Source organism: Hipposideros armiger, unplaced genomic scaffold (genome assembly GCF_001890085.2).
Source record: "Hipposideros armiger isolate ML-2016 unplaced genomic scaffold, ASM189008v1 scaffold_207, whole genome shotgun sequence".
NCBI lineage: Eukaryota > Metazoa > Chordata > Mammalia > Chiroptera > Hipposideridae > Hipposideros > Hipposideros armiger.
The window spans coordinates 1,292,652-1,309,956 of NW_017731557.1; the positions used below are offsets into that span (position 1 = coordinate 1,292,652).

General features: G+C 39.8%; 1 protein-coding gene across 1 annotated transcript in view; it reads left to right on the top strand.

Moving 5' to 3' along the window:
* LTBP1 (latent transforming growth factor beta binding protein 1) overlaps positions 1–17,305 on the top strand; it is a 371,909-nt gene that overhangs the window by 183,159 nt on the left and 171,445 nt on the right. The window contains exons 6-7 of the mRNA XM_019653802.1: positions 1,076–1,300; positions 2,539–2,813. Coding sequence (XP_019509347.1) covers positions 1,076–1,300; positions 2,539–2,813 — 500 coding nt within the window. The remainder of the gene's footprint in view (positions 1–1,075; positions 1,301–2,538; positions 2,814–17,305) is intronic.

Below are 17,305 nucleotides of genomic sequence, written 5' to 3' on the forward strand. Positions count from 1 at the left end.
GCAGAAGAGTTGAGGGAGATGTCATGGAAACCCAGGGAAGACAGAAATCCGTCCATTGGATCTAGCAACATGGAGACCATTAGTAACCTTAGTAAGGGTAGTTTCCGTAGAAGAGGGCTAGGGCAAGGAAACCGCCCCCTGGCCCAAGGTAGATTGTAGCGCGTGGAGAAGTGAACAGACCATTCTTTTGGAAAATGTGGTCTTGGGGGGCGGGGAGGGTAAATCTGGAAGGAAATGGAGTTGAGGGGCTTTTAGTTTTTAAGCTGCTGGACATCTGATCACATTTAAAGGCTAATAGGAAGAATTCATTAGTGATAAAGAGGTTGGCCAGAAACTGAATGTAGTCAGAATTTAAAACTCCTCTTAAAATTCTTTACTCAGCGTGCTCTTTTTATCTTTTGGTATTCTAAATAAATTCCAGGCTACTAATCACTCTGCGTCTTCTAGGTTTCACTGTGGTCTTGTTATCCCAATGAGATTGCAAATTCCTGTAAAGCAGGATTCAAGCCACTCTACTCCCTTGGTCTGGGTAGCACTTAGCTCAGTGTCTTAACAGAGAAAATTCTCAACAGATACTATCTTTAGCGCTTTCATTTGTTTACTTATTCTTTGAGGAAATATGTCCTCTGTGTGCCAGACATTATTCTAGGTGCTAAAGATGTAAAGGTCACTAAGGCAGACATAGCCCCTTTTCTCAAGGAATTTATCATCTAGGGAGACAGCTAATAAGGTAGTAATTAAATAGGAAAGCAAAGAAATCCTAGAACGCGAGAGATACTTAAAAGGACCTTGATCCACAGTAATTCTGAGTGGCTACTTTATATATTCTTTTCATGAATTCTTGTCCTTGTCGGGAAAGAACAACCACTTAAGATGGAAGGAAAAAGATAAAAATCTGAATAATAGAGACTTTTTTTGTGTGATAGTGTAGTTACTCCTTTGTTTACCATTTCTAAAGTCAGTGGGAATGTGATGGCTGTCATGGGCTATGTGTTGTGGGAGTTTTGTTGGTTGACTGTTAACTTAGCATTTGAGAAGCTGACCAATTTTCCGCATTTTCTCTTTTCCCTTTCAGTCATTTGCCATCTTCCGTGTATGAACGGTGGCCAGTGCAGTTCAAGGGACAAATGCCAGTGCCCCCCCAATTTCACAGGGAAGCTTTGTCAGATCCCAGTCCATGGTGCCAGTGTGCCTAAACTTTATCAGCATTCGCAGCAGTCAGGCAAGGCGCTGGGAACGCATGTCGTCCACTCCACACATACCTTGCCTCTGACCATGACTAGTCAGCAAGGAGTCAAAGGTAAGGTTATTATTTTGCTTTTGCCCATTCGTCAGATTTCTGTGAACCTGCCAAACCCGTCCAGAAGCCAAGTATCTGCAGATGGCCAGGGCTAGTCTTGGCACAGAAAGGGAGTAGATGATCTGTGGACAGAGAAATGACAGTGGGGCAGCATGTGGGCCCCACTATGTGGCGACAGTGCTTTCTAGGCCCTAGAGACTAGGTACCTAGGAAATAGAAAATAAAAAGGAGCCCGTGCGTCCCCGATGACTGTCAGCACCCAGGGCTGTTCCGTGCACACGGCACTGTTCAGGCTGGGCCTGCAGAGTAGACAGATGAGCACGGCTGTGTTCTGGCCTCGGCAGCGTTGATAAACTAGCGGATCGCAGTACCTGCTGATGAAAAATAAGTCTGTTTAGCAGTTGAAGAGGGCTTGGTTTTCATTCTAAACGATCACTTAACCTCACTGGGCTTCATCTGTGGAGGAAGGTAAACTAGGTCACTTGGAGCTCAGAAATCCAATGACTAATTCATTCTTTTAAACCTGGCATCTTGTCGTCTGCATGCAGTTTTTTAAAAGGGGTCAGAGAGTGTTCCTGGCTCTTACTCTTTAAAACCTGAGTGTTCGCAGCAGAAGATGGAATTTTGTTTGAAAGCTGCAAAAAGTACATCTTGTTACAGGTATAATATATCACACTTGGGTATATTGTGTGTGTGTGTCCCAACAAGCACCAAAGTGTGCCCACACTGTGTTGTCTAAGGGTAAGAGAATTTTGCTTTGTGTAATTGTATTTCCTCTTTTGATGTAGAAAGGCATAATAAATCTTCCAACTTTTACGATAGAAACTTGGTGAGAAATTCAAAAGTAATCCAACTCTTGAGTCTTTATTATTAGCGTTTGATAAAATTTGTCCTCCTAGGACCACAAGCAGCATGAATTTCAGTTTTATGACTCTCCTGAAAAAAATATTTTGATCTTATGAATCTGGTATTGTGAGAGGTTTTAATTTCTCTTTATAATTTGTCTTCTTTGAAATCTATAAATTCAGGCTTAATTTTTATTTTGAGTATATCCTTTTATTCTCAAGAATTTTGATGACTGTGTGGCAACAATATGTATTACACTGTACATGTATAATTTATCCTACATACAATATAGACGCATATAAGTATATATGTGTGTGTATAAAATTTATCTTCATGCTGACGCGGGTGGTAATTATTCATGATTAACAAATTTTCCTCCTAATCTGTTTTAGTGAAGTTTCCTCCCAACATAGTCAATATCCATGTGAAGCACCCTCCCGAGGCTTCAGTCCAGATCCATCAGGTTTCAAGAATCGATGGCCCAACGGGTCAGAAGGTAAAAGAATCTCAGCCAGGCCAGTCCCAGCTCTCTTACCAAGGGCATCCCGTCCAGAAAACGCAGACGGTACATTCCACCTACTCCCACCAGCAAGTTATTCCTCACGTCTATCCTGTGGCTGCTAAGACCCAGCTGGGCCGGTGCTTCCAGGAAACCATCGGGTCACAGGTAAGCTGGATTGTGCAGCCTGTTTGAGCAGTGCATTCTGGGAAAGGTCTCATGTTCACAGGGAAGCCATACTTGGTAAAATGACTTTCTGTAGAAGGGGGTTGGCAAACTGACCCGTGGGCCTGTTTTTGTAAATAAAGTTGAATTGGAACACAGTGACGCCCATTCGTTGACATTTTGTCTGTGCCTGCTCTCATGCTATTCACGGTGGAATTGTTTAGTTTCAACAAGATTCTATGAGCTGCAAAGCCGAAAATGTGGTTGGCAAAGTCCTTTACAGAAAAAGCTGTCAACCGCCAATCTATAAGATAGTTTTAAGTAGTGAACTTTCAGAAGTATGTTGGAAGCCCATAATTGCCATTTGTATCTTTTCAGTTAAGGTGATCTGTGTAGAAAATGTATCAGGCATGAGATACAGTACATGAGATAGATTCTGCAAAATATTTGAAAATACTTATGCCTTTTTACCAATATTTGCAGGTTAGTAGGTACAGTTGAGTTTTGAGCCCCTCATGCAATAATAATTTGTCATCTTTTATTTTCTTGTAAAATTCATAATGAGAATGGTAATGAAGGAGTTGTTCGGAGAGCATTTAAATATCATTGGATTTACATGTAACTTTAGGCCTGTATTTATATCATAACGTGGGAGAAAGGCTGAGGTTTCTTGAAAACTCATCATTGAAAGTGCATAGGGATAGCAACATAAAAATATCAGCTCTCTTACCCCAGTCACTTGGGGCTACTTGTTTTGTGATTATTTGATAATGATGTAGCTTTGTCCTGCGGTTCTCCTGTCATTTAATAATGGTTTCAGCCCCACAGGGGAAGAGTAGGTGAGGTCCACTTATTATTATTTCTCTGTTCTTACCAGGGTATTGGAAAAGTATTGTGCGTGAAATACTTTGGGGTAATAAGAATCAATTGTTAACTGCTTTAGAAACCTGGAAAATACTTTTAGGTACTGGGTGAGTCCATGGTAGGGTTATCACCTTTCTTCCAGGGGGAGAGGCAACGTTGGTTTGCAGACCTGAATGGAAAGAACACCCATGTGGAGTTATAAGATCTTGGCTAGAGCCCTGGCTCGGCACTTACTGGCAGAGAATCAGCTTCCTTATCTATAAAGAGCAGACAAGGATATGGGGCTTTGTCAAGATTAGACGAAGGAATGTGAGCACTGTTCTGCAAATGTTATAGAGCTGTGCAAATACGATCTTAGAAGATAGCTTTCTCTCGATAGTGTCAAACGTAAAAATAGGCAGAGTAGGTGACTGCTTGTTTCAGGTAACCTCAGTAAGACAGGGAAGGCTTGATCTCTCCAAATACAACCTTTGCCTGCCTGCAGATCCTTGAAATGCACCCTAAACCTGCCACTTTTCATCAACTAAAGACCAGGTTTAAGCAAACGCTTTTGGGACAAGGAGAAGCATCACTTTAAATTGAGCTTAGAAGTAAAATCTGGATTCTTCTGCTAAGAGCAGGTTTTTATAGAGGCAGTGAGACTGAAGATAAACATCATACACTTCACAGTTTTGTCCCGACCAGCCTTGGAGAAGGAGGATGAATTTGGAGCCATTTGCATTGTTTAGTCATTCCAGCTTAGGTTGGGGAAAAGGAGGTCCTGTTAAAACTGTGCCCAGAGCCTTTCTTCCTGGTTTCCAAGTTGGAACACAGACGATAAAAAGCAAGAAAGTGAAGTATTCATAAACTTGTTATTCTTGTGTAATATTAGACAGATGATTGCTAACTAGAAAAGATTTAACAAAATTATTTACTTTGAAGCCTAAGCTGGACTATATATTCAAAATGAGTTGGCTAATTGGTGGTTACTCAATTAATTCAAACCCAGTAGAATACTTTTGCCTTATCTGCATACCTCTCTTACTTTGGGTCTCAATGATCCAGATAGTGATCTCAAGTCTTAATTCATTTTGCATGTGTAGTTACAAATACACAGCTTCAAAATAAGACCTGTTTTCAGGAAACATTCTCAGCATATGTATTTGTCTTCCTGTTGGTGAGACATGTTGCTGGCTGCTTATGATTGCCCAGTTACTTAGTGCATTTAGGGTGATCCAGGCATTAAAAAACACACATTATTGGCAAATAGTCAATAGTGTATCAGATGTAGCCTATAAAGATGTTTGAAAATATTAGTGCTTTCTTGCTATGGTTGGTTTCCATACACAGCTATAGAAGGAGGCATAGGTAGATTTTAAAGGGATGGCAAAAACAACTGCTTAAATGCTCACTAGCGCTGTGCTCTTGGGAACACTCTTATTAGCTGTAGATTTCCACTATTGAGACTTTTGGTGCCATGGAGTTATCACTAAGCACTTATGTTTATGCGTTGCCATGAGAAGTCAATATACAAAGCAAATTTGGCAGAAATAACCCTTGCTTCTGTGGCACGTTCTAATTAGGCAGTAAGTATGGGGTTGAGAACCCAACATGAACTGTGATTAACGTATTTAAATTCAGGGAAGCTTCAGAGAGTAGAATTTCAGGCACTGCTTGGACGGTGGCGGAAAATGGGTGATTGGTTAGGACACCAAGTTCAGAGAGAAAGAGGGGAGGACAATTAAACAGAGGAAAGAGAGAGCCCAGGATTCCTGGCAGGTGTTTTCATAAATATAAAGCCTCTTAAACCTGAGACATAGTGCAATGAAAATAACTTGGTGTTAAGGTAAAGATAGCACGAAGCTTCCTTGATCAAGTGATCAAACTCAGAATTATTAAAAGTGGGACAACTGACAGTAGGTGCATCCTGATATGATCCAGTATGAAGTTTACATATTACCCTAAAAGTATTCTTGCCAAAAATGTTTAACCTGACTCTGATCAAGCCTTTACACCTAACCTCCAACTTATAGGGACTAACTACTGAGGGTAACGAAACAGCTAAAAATATCACACGCACTTACTTCCCATCAAACAGATTCATAACGTAGGCTATTGTCTGGTTTATTCACAAAAATCATACAATGGGAAAAAAGTAGAATGACTTTTCTAGAAAGAGACTAAAGAGACACAACAATAAATGTAATGTGTGACCTTAAATAAATCCTGGTTTAAAAAAAAACACAACCCAGCTCTAGACGATATTTGGGAGACAGCTGGGGAAATTTAAGCATAGACTGGATATTAGATCATATTTTGGAATTATTACTAATTTTTCAGGTGTGATGATGGTATTAGGGTATATAGGACAATTCCCTTATTCTTGAGAGATGAATGCTGAAAATTTTAGGTGTGAAATATCATGATGTCTATAATTTACTTTCAAACATATTTTACACACAAATACAGCAAAATTATAACAATCATTTACTTTTAAGAGGTGGATATGCAAGAGATCATTGCATTATTCCTTGGATATCTCAGCATATTTGAAATTTTCCTATGAGGAAAAAAATGGGGAAAAAGTTAAAATTTTCTAGATGCACAAATATAGGTGAGGCTCATTTTATTGTCTTTCATTTTATTGCACTTTGCAGATAATTGTGTTTTTTGAAGGTTTGTGGCAACTTGTGTTGATCAAGTGTATTGGCACCATTTATCCAACAGGTTTAGATAATGGTTAGCGTTGTCTAGTTATAAATTATTTTTAGTTAAGGTATGTGCATTTTTTAGACATAATGCTATTTCACACTTAATAGACTGCAGTGTAGTGTAAACTTAACTGGGAAACCAAACAGTTTGTGTGACTAGTTTTGTTGCGTATTTGTTTTATTGTGGTGGTCTGGAACCGAACGTGCAATATCTCTGAGGTACGCCTATAGAACAATACAATTTTAAACTGAACGTAAAAGCTGTAACTTGAATAGATTTAGTACATTTTTAGGAAGTAATTTAAAATGTTTCAGCTTTCTAATAAATGGGGTGGGTGCATGTGGGGATGGTGACGTGAGGAGTCCAGGGAAGAGACCTTGGCCTCAGTTCAGTTGTGAAATGACCAGGGTCCAATCTAGGGTGAAAAGTTGAAAATAAAGAGATGAATGTAGGGGCTTTTGTAAAGAATCAAGCATCAGGATTTGATTATGGGCTGTTGGGAAGGAAAAGATGGCGATGAGTTGGACTCTTATGAACTTCCTTGCTTCAGAAATCAGATAAACGCTTGCTGTGATTGATTAACTGAGCCTCGCTTGGGGAAGGATTGTGAGGGGAAGACGAGTAGCCGCATCTTATTTTAAGTAGCCCGATCCTTGATTGACCTCAAGAATGGAGTATTCTTGGATATCGGTCAGGGGATCCAAGGCTGTGTTAGAGATGGAGCGAAAGGATTGATAGAAACAATTCAGTGGTTGGTGAATAGATCTAGCAACACTGGTTAGATTCATGAGAACAGAGGACTTTTTTTGGTGTGCATACTGTAAAGAGAAAAGAACAGGAATAATGGAATTGGGAATAACTATAATGTGTTTCACCTTGACAGAGAGTGTCAAGATACAGGGGGAAATCATTCCTGTTGTAGAAAGTGATGTTTCATCTTTCAGAGTCCTGAAAATAATTTCTTAAGATCATCTAGAGTATTGATTTTTATGTGAATTGGGCTGGGTACAGGCATCATAAATTTACTTTAAAGTATTAAGAAATAGAAAATCATCCAGTAGAACATATAGGGTGTCTTAGAGGAATGGTATTCTTGAAGGTAAATCAAGTTTGAAGTACTTAACAAGTCATAATGTTGACAGAGTTAGCTATCTGTGCTACCTGGAGTAAACAGTGGCACACCATACATATTTGAAAGTATTTTGGCAAGTTTGCTCACTGTATATATACAATAGATCAAGTTAGAATTACATCTCCAGTGGTTATAATTACCAACTACTTTCAGGATAATCTCATGTCTTCATGTGCTTAAAATTCGAACATTTCCATGCTAGTTTTCATCTCTAAGGGGAGGCCAAATTTCAGAAAACACCCCTCTGATCAATTTTTGCACCACAGGAAACACTGAATATGCAGGTATGTACCCATTTTCCATTATGCAAGTTTAAACTGTGACCTCAATTTGAAACTTAATTGTCATCTGAGTCTTTGGTTGTTTCAAACATGCATTATTTATTGCCGAATTGCTGGAAACAAATATTTAGAGTGACCAGATGGCATGAAAAAGACCTTGCTGAGAAGAGTTCGGGCTCATAATATAGGGTCTGCCTGGTGGTGCAATCATATGCTCTCTGTTAAAGGAAGGAACGTGTTCCTTCGTTAGACACAGACATTAGAAGATGTGACAAAAGGCTCTTCAACACTTTACTGCAAATGCTAAAAGAGCAAAAACTGCACATATAAACACCTGAGTTAGCTAAGAAGAACAAAAATACTGGAAAACCTGCAGTAAATGTAACTAGAAGAAAAGGTATTTTTAGCGCAGAGCTTTTACACAGATAAAGATCAAATAAGAAGCAAACACACCCTAATAGTTTGCAATCGTAAAATCCCCCATAACAGTTTTTTAAAAACCCATAAGAAACAAACTCCAAGATTAACTTTTCTAATACACATTCTATAGAGAAAAATAATTTATAATTGGATTAGGAAGAAAAGAAAGGACCTGTACTTCATGTGAAATTTTGTAATCGTTGGAAAATCCTTTCTTTCCTTTCATTATTGGTCATATAAATAATATGACCTGGGGACAAGACTGAGTTAAAGTGATATGAGAAGTGTTTGGGATCCCCTTAGAACTTTCAGAAGTTGTTCCAACAGCTCTTTTTGGACAGGAAAAATGGAAACAGAGTGGGCCATTGGAGAAAAAGATTATTTAATTGGAGATAGGTCTCTTTTGGCAGATAAATTCAATAACATCATCAAGCTCTAAACCTTAGCACTGGAACACACACTCAGCGCTGAAGGGCCAAACAGATGCACTTAGCTTTTGTTTTTTTTAAAAAAAAAAAGCATCATGGAGAAATTAACAGGAAAGTGTGAGCTCATTGAAGTGGAAAATATCCTAATTACATGGCTGAAAGTACTTTTTTAAAAAGTCTTAAAACTTCTGTCACAGGACTTTGGAGAAAAATATTCCTTGGTTTCTACAACACAGAAGCCGATGCGAAAGTAGGGAAACAGATGTCATGCCTGTCAGTTTTACATGGCTGAAAAGAATATAGATAGATGAATAGATAGTGCCGCAGATGTAACGAAGGGCTGTGCGTGTTCAAAATCTCTTCTCAGCAATGGGAAGTGCATTTAGTGCACAATTAAGGATGCTAGGATATTAAGTTCTGCTTAGAAACCTGCTCTTTACTTTCCACAGACTCTCCTCTGCCATGACTGTAAGAGTATTTCTGGGGTGAGGCTTAAATTTATGATGAAATAGTAGTTTTATTCTGACAGGGATAATGCCAGAAACAGTGTAACACTTTCACACTGGTTATTTGACTATACTGAGACCATAAACTACGTAAATAGATGGTAAGTCTAAAGAAATACTATAAAACACTTACCCAGGATGCCTGGCCTCTCGCATTTATGCACGATCCCCTATGTGGGAAGGAGAACTGAGTGAGCCAGGCTGGGTCAGCAGTGGGCACAGGTGTGTATGCGGCCCTCTCCGCTTACCCATTTCCTCTGCCCACATCCTTTTAGACGCAGGGCCCTTCCAGGTGAACCTCATCTTGCATAGGTGCTGCTGGGCAGTGCATAACGAAAGCAGGGCCGGAGCTACCTGATGCCTGTGCTCTCCATGATCCATGTTGGGGTGTGCTGATTGCATTTACTGAAGTTTGGCTCCCTTCAGGTGGAATAAGTCATTAACACCAGGCACTTCCTGTGCCATCTGGGTTTTTCTTCAGTGTCCCACTCAAATACTCCTTTGGCATAATCTAAGAAATATTTAATTGAGTGTTAGTGAGTCTGGTTGTCTCTAGTGGCTCTAAAATGGCCGCTGGTGCCAAACCTTACCTGTGTCAACAGCAGAGGTATCACTGAAGGTGTGACACACATCTCAGTGATAGGTGCCTGGAGCACTGCAGGGTTGGCTGGTCTTGCTCCAGCAACCCCTGCCAGACTGACTTGGTGCAGGGGCCTTCTCCCTTAGAGCCGAAACAATCAGTAAAGACAGGGATAAGATCCAAAGGGGGAAAATGCTGCATGTGAAAGAGAACATGTCTGCATGTCACTGGGCTCCTGCCAGTGGTGGGAAGGACTGCTAGTTTTATTTGGACTGATAATGTGGGACTGAGCTGTTAGGGTAATCAAACTACAGATTCTTAGAACTGAAGTAGAGTGCTGCAAAGAATGGGTGATGACCCAAACTTTACCCTCCTTACTGCCTAATAGCCAGTCTTTACCCAGGCTGGTGTCTTCTGGACACTAAGGGTCCCGTCAGCTCTTGAGTGTTCACTTACCCTGACTTGTTTAATAGACGAGCAAGTTTATGCTGCTTTGGTCCTTCGCAAGCCCCTTCTCTCAGATGTTTTTCATTTTATTGGCAATGAAAATGCCTTCATCATGACATGGGATATCAAATTTCTGTATTTTATACCTCTGGGGCTCACTAAAATAATATACCCATTAATAATTAGACTCTTGCTTTTGCAGAAGAATAGGCATTAAACATAATGATGGGGTAGTTCAGAGAGGAAGTATGTTACATCACTTCTGATATTGGCAAAGTGGCAAGATCTTGTGGTCGTTACATTAGAAGATGTCAGTTCTGAGCATGTTGGAAGTAGTTTTAAGAGACCATGGCTTGAATTGATGGTTGATTTAGGCTCTATACATTGCAAAAATGTTTAAAAAGTCACAGCTGGCATTGCTAGGGTCTGAGGTTGTTTCTCGGCTTTGTCTATATGATCCCTTGGAATTGAGATTTGCTAAAATGAAGTGGAATCATCTGCTTTACTAAAAAAAGAACCAAAAAACCCAAAACAAAAAAAAATCCCTAATCCTTTGGAATCTGACACACAAAGTTGTGTGAAAAAGGCAGCATTGCCATGTGCTGAGAGACAGCACAATGATTCCTCTCCTCCACCCTGCACCTTCCCTCACGGTGATAACAGTGCTGTCTCTTTCTTTCTCATCCTTCAATTTTTCTTCTCTTTCGCCTCTTCTCTCCTTTTGTGGGGAAAAGAATTTATATATAAACTTGGAGAGTCTGTTTCAATCAGATCTCTTTATGAGACTGCATTTGCTCTAGTGATACTGCTGTTGTGCAGACAATTTTAAAATTTCTGTTCTGAAAGAGTTGTTTCCGAACCACTTTATGAGCGGCCTATGAAAATGAATCTGTCTGTGATCTGCAGCTCTTTCATGTAGTCTCTTCTCAATGAATCTGAAAGCTTCCAGTGGTCAATTCAGCCTTCAGCAAGCAGGGATGTGCCACCACGGAGGATATTTAAAGTAACACGTCTTCAGCCCTGAAGAGAATTCTGAAATCCAGACAGAGGAGATCTAAATATTTTGAACGAAGGCAGCAGTGCCTTTAAGATGATCATTTAGAATGTGTAAGCTTTAATGGAGTTGTTGAGAAAATGGTCCACATTCTGTGGCTTTGGGGCAGGCATCTTAGTAAGACAATTTGTTTTTATAAAATTGATAGCTGACGGAGAACATTCACATGTATGACCTTACTTGACCTTCAGAACAACTTCAAAACAAGGAAAAGTTGGGTATTCTTGTTTCCCATTTACTTAAGTGAAACTTGAGGCTCAGAGAGGTGGGGACAGGCTTGTGTTGGTATTTCCAAATTGATAGCTCTTTTTGCCATTTTGGCAGATTCATCAATTCTCTGGCCCTCAGTTTATTTTTCAAGTAACTGGTTTGGCTGAGAGGATGACCGAGGCCTCTTTTAGCCCTGCAGTCCCCCGACTAGGATGATTTTGACACCTTTCTTCTTTTCCACAATCTTTGATGCCACTGATACTGACATATGTCCACAATTTATGTACAGAGCAAACTGTAAAACATCAAATGCAGTCAACACCTAGAATGATCTCTCAAATCCACCCCGACTTGAGAGACTTCTCTCAAGTGTTGGCCCCTCAACAAGCCTTCCAGTCCTTGTTCAACCCACATTGCTCTCTCCCCCCTGAACTCTCACTGCACTTTGAATCCAATCAGACCATTTTGAATTTAATTGTCTTAAAGTTGTTGGTTTTGTTACTCTTTCCTCTTCCCCATAGCTTGTTCTTTTCACGAGGACAGGGCTCTTAAGAACTGAGTTTGGTGCTGGGCACAGATGAGTAGTCAGTAAATATATTGGTATTAGTCAGGTTAGGCTAGGCGGTGTGGTAGTAATAAGCACACAAAAGCTTACATTTTATATATACTAGGTTTCTAATTGGTAAGCCGGGGTCTCTGTGCTACACATCACCCAGGACTCAGGCTGATGGTGGTTCCACCGTGTTACTGCTTGGCTGTCTAGCGTACACGGCTTCCTGAGTTCCTGCAGCAGGGACAGAGAAGTCCTGCCAGGGGGGTTCCCTACTTTCCCCACAACCCATTGTATAGAATGAGTCAATGGGCCTGCCTAACTGTTAGTGTTATGGGCTGAATTGTGCCCCCCTCAAAATCCATATGTTGAAGTCTTAACCTCCAATGTAACTGTATTTAGAGATACTGTATTTTGCTGTGTATAAGGCATACCCACGTTTCTGGCCCAAACTTTCAGGGAAAAAAATCTTTCATTTTAATTTTTTAATTCAAATTTTTATTTATATACATTTAAGTACTGTTTTTTGTATTATAAAGGAATTTTAGCATTTATTTTTTTAACATATTATGGTACAAGAAATTTTATGTAACAAATAATTACAAAACACAAGAACAAATACAAGGTACAAGAAATTTTATGTACCGGTAACAAATTTATAATATTTATGCATTAGAGAAGGCCAAGTATTCTTTGTTGGTAGATGTTCATAGTAAGTTCAACAAAACTGATTATCATGTAACAGGGTATTATTTTGCATACAGATATTGTTATTGATTTCTAGAGTTATACTTTCATAAGCATAAATAAAAGAATTAAAAACATTTATATAGATACAGAATTAGCATTACCCATGTATAATGCGCATCCTTATTTTTCCCTTACAAATTTGGGCAAAAAAGTGTGCATTATACACAACAAAATACGGTAAGGGTGGGGCCTTGATACGATAAGATTAGTGTTCTTATGAGACACCCAGAGAGCTTGTGTTCTCTTCACCATGTTGAGGACACAATAAGATGGCGGCCTCCTACAAGTCAGAAAGAGAATTCTTTCCAGAAGCATCCATGCTGGCACCTTGACCTTAAATTTTGACCCTCTAGAACTGTGAGGAAATGAATGTCTGTTTTTAAAGCCCCCGAGTCTATGGTATTTTGTTATGGCATCCAGAGCTGACTAATACAGTTAGGGAGCTGGGTCATGAGGCGAAGCCAGTGGTTCTTAGGTGAGCAGTAAATGTTCCTGCTAAGTGGAAGATCAGTGGTCAAGACAGACTTGATTCCCAGATTGCAGGGAACTAAAAAAACCTATTGATTTGTGGCACTCAGTTTTTCTACATTACTTGCAAGCAGACCACAAATAATTATTAGTTTTGAGTTCTGTGTACTTGGTTAAGACACAGAAAATTGAAAGCTTAACCAAATGTGGCATGTGTTACAATTTATATAGTGCTGAAGGGCTCAAAATGGTTTTTTTTTGTTTCTTTCAGTATCTCTACATTGACAAAAAAGGAAACTGACAAGCATTGAAGTTTAATATAGAAAGTTTTTCTCAATACAGTTGCAGAAATAAGCATTGGGACGAATAGACCTTTATTCTCATCTTGTGGGAGTGATCAGGTTGCTGTAGTAACAATAACCATGCTTATATGCTCATCTTTATTTCTTCCCTTAACACAAGTCTGTTTTTTAGACACATCCTTGGTAATGGAATTTAGAATAAATTTTATATTTTCCCCATCTAGTACTAGGATTATGATGTGATTTGTGTTGTTTTGCTTCAAGGAAAGGCTGATGGGAATTAGCACGTCAAATATAGTCAGGAGAATTCTTAATTACTCTTCTGCAATTTAAGAATAGCAAGACACACATATATCACAAGCTGGTAGGCTTGACTATTGAAATGCTCAAATCATTGTAGAGGTGGAAAAAATAGGCAGCCCACATTCGATCTTTCTTTAGAAAAGATGTCAAGTAGAATCAAAAGTTTCACGCTTAAGAAAATGTTCCCTTCCCTTTGTATGTTACTTTAAAACCATTTTTGCCTTAGTGTAACTTTTAGAATACCGTTTCATAAGCTGAAGTAGTTGTCTGAAATTCCTTGAAGCCCATGGTTTAGGCTTCAGCAGGCTTTAAACAAATACACTCTCAGAAATCGATGTGGATATATTTCCAGCAGTTAATGCCCTAGTCACAGTCGTTGCTTTGTACAATCAATAGCCCAGATATATCAGAGGATTATAGTTGTATCAGATACCCCCAAAATGCCTAACATTGTTTTAATTACTCTAATAAAAGAAAGCTGGGTGGATTTAAAAAAAAAAATTTTTAAAAAAACCTTGCCTATAAAGAATGTTCAGCTCAAGCCAAAGCAAATTTTTTACAAGTCCTTTTAGAAAATCTGGAAGTATTTAAGCGTTTTCCTCTTCTTCTTATGAGACAATGCCTGTTACCCTGCCAGTGCTCCATCGTACAATATTCTCCTTTATGACAACGGGCCTTTAGAACAAGTTGATCAGATATGTTGCTGTAGTTGCATTAGTGACAGGGTTCAGAGATTTGGACCCTCTTTCTTATTGGCACACGGAAATAAACATATTTAATGTTCTGGACATGGACACCGAAGAGCTCTCATGAGGTTTTCCAGTTTCATTTGGAGCCATAGCTAGTCCAGAGGCTAAAAGAACACCATTTTGCTCGGGAGATGGGCAGAAGTCACTTTGCCAGAGTCTAAATGTTTTTATATCATAGCAAAAAGATTGATGGTAGGAACAAAGACGCGCTGTGACAGAAATCTGGATTAATCCAGTCCATTACATCCAGTGAGCACTTTCCCCATAAGGGACCTCATTCTGGTTTCTATGGAAAGAAGTCCAAGATTTCAAAAAACGGGATTCACATTCTTCAGCCAGATTCATAGTACTGAGGTTGTAAGTTCTGCTTGCTAGAATACCTCAAAGGTTTATGGCAGAACGTTGGAATAAGGTACTTCCAGGTATGAATGAGGCAAGCATGGCACCTGCACAGGTGGAATAATGTATGGGACACCTGTGCAGTGTGGGTTGATTGACCATAATGCGACTTTATAATGAGTCACAGCTCAACCCATGCAAAACCTGCATCTCTACGACCACCTTGAATAATTTCTGATAGTTTGCCTATTGACAATCATATAATTCGTTATAATTAGTTATTACACTATAACCTGGAAAGGAGCCGTTGAAGAGCCATGATGGCGTTCAGGAAGATGGAGCTGCCCTTTTTTTTGTGAGTATATGCTGTCAGGAAAGGGGTGCGCATTAGGTAGGGTCAGGAAGAGGAAGCCCATTCTGGTTATCATGGATCAAGTGGGTCCAGGTCTCACGATGCTAGGATTAGGCATCCTGTGGTATCACGGAATCTATTATAGTCTGTCACCCTGGCAGGCAGGGAGCATTGAAGGCACACTGACTTCCACAGAATTGCGCTAACACAAGACACTATTCCCACCATAGCACCCAGGACGCCCTTAACGCTGCATTACAGCCTTCATAATAAAATCATAGATTTCAGGCTCATCAGGGACTACTAGCAATTAGTCTATCCTTAAAATTTTATTGATGAGGACATTGAAGTCCAGAGAAGTCAATTAATTTGTTTCACATCTTCTATTGAGTTTGTTGTTGGTGAGGACAAAAACGGAAGTTTTTCTGGTTCCTACTCCAATGTTCTTTCAACTACTTGTATTCCATCCTGGCTCTTAGGCCATCTCTTTTGGGCATGGAGGAGTCACAAGAAACCATTGCTGTCTGTCTAAGTTGGCTCCGGGCACCATAACAAAAAACACTGGGTGACTTAAACAGCCAGAATTTATTTTCTCACAGCTCTGGAGAATGAAGTCTAAGATTGAGGTGCTGACAGATTTGTTTCCTGGTAGGCCTTTCTTCTTGGTTTGCAGACATCCACCTTCTTGCTGTGCCCTCACATGGCAGAGAGAAAGAACTCTGATCTCTTCTTATGAGGACACTAATTCCGTCATGAGGGCTCATCTAAACCTGATTACCTCTCAAAGGCCCTACCTCCTAATACCATCGCACTGAGGGTTAGGGCTTCAACATATGAATTTGGGGGAAGGGGCATCCATTCAGTCCGTGACACTTGCTGAACATGAAAGGACAGATAGACCGTCCTACAGAGCTCTGTGCTCTCCAGTGTTTTATGGTCAGGCCATGGATGCTTTCAGAGAGGGATGTAGTGTGGGCTCTGCTGTTTTGGCTTCATGGTCTTGGTCTTCTGGCACCAGGAGGATTGACTTTGATGTCCCCAAAGTGAAATCATCTGCTGCTTGAACAACAGTACTATTAATTGGTTGAGTTATTGTAATTCAGTGATACCATATTGTGCTGCTTGAGCAGAATTAACATGAAATCTGTATCATTACAAATCCTTCACAGCATTTATCCTCTGAACATTACTAGACAGAGCGCTGTTGTGAAAATCTGAACATTTTTACCAAAATCTTAAGAATATCTTATTTTTATTTCTATATGTAACTTAATTATTTTTACACATCGCTTCTCCATAGGTGGACTCTGGGACATTGTATAGTGAATAACTGTTAGATTCCTCGGTCCTTCGTTGAACAGGCTCAGGTTTTAAAAGGAGAGCCTTGGAGGAAGAGGTCTAATACTGATTTCGAGACGAGTGTGTACTGGCCTAGTGGCTGTTTCGTGTAGAATCTGTCTCCTGTTATTGTCTCAGCTCCCTCTAGAGCTCTGTGAACATTTTTAGTTCCATTTTATCGAGGAGGATGCAGGCAGAGGTGGAGAGTTTTGTCCGTGATCCTGTAGGTGGTAATTGGTAAAGTGAGGGTTTACACCCATGTTGGTCCAGCTTCACAAGGTACGTTCTTGTCATTTCCTCAGTGACAGATCATCTTTACACTGCTGTTTGCTGGGCCCACAGGGAACATGGTTGTGTGGAAAGGTCAATTTCACATTCCAGAAGTGCTAGCTGCTGGACGTGAAGATGTGTGGGCGTTGGCTGCGTGTTAGGACGTCGCTCTTGTTGGGGAAAGAGCATCTTTGTGCTGAACTGAAAAGCTCCCTCTGCTATTTGTTTGAGGAAGAGAATAGCCAGTAGTAGGCCTTTAATAATTATCCAATTTCATTTATTTTTGTCCTCTGATGATTACAGATTATGTTTACCTTAAATATAATAATTTCTTCCTCCCCCCCCCCCATGAATGATATACTCGATCCCAATAATTCTTTTTTCACTTTTAAGGGGAAATACCAGATGTAAAAAAAAAATCTATACTTTTATAAAAACACTTAATCTTTTCCTCCTCTTTC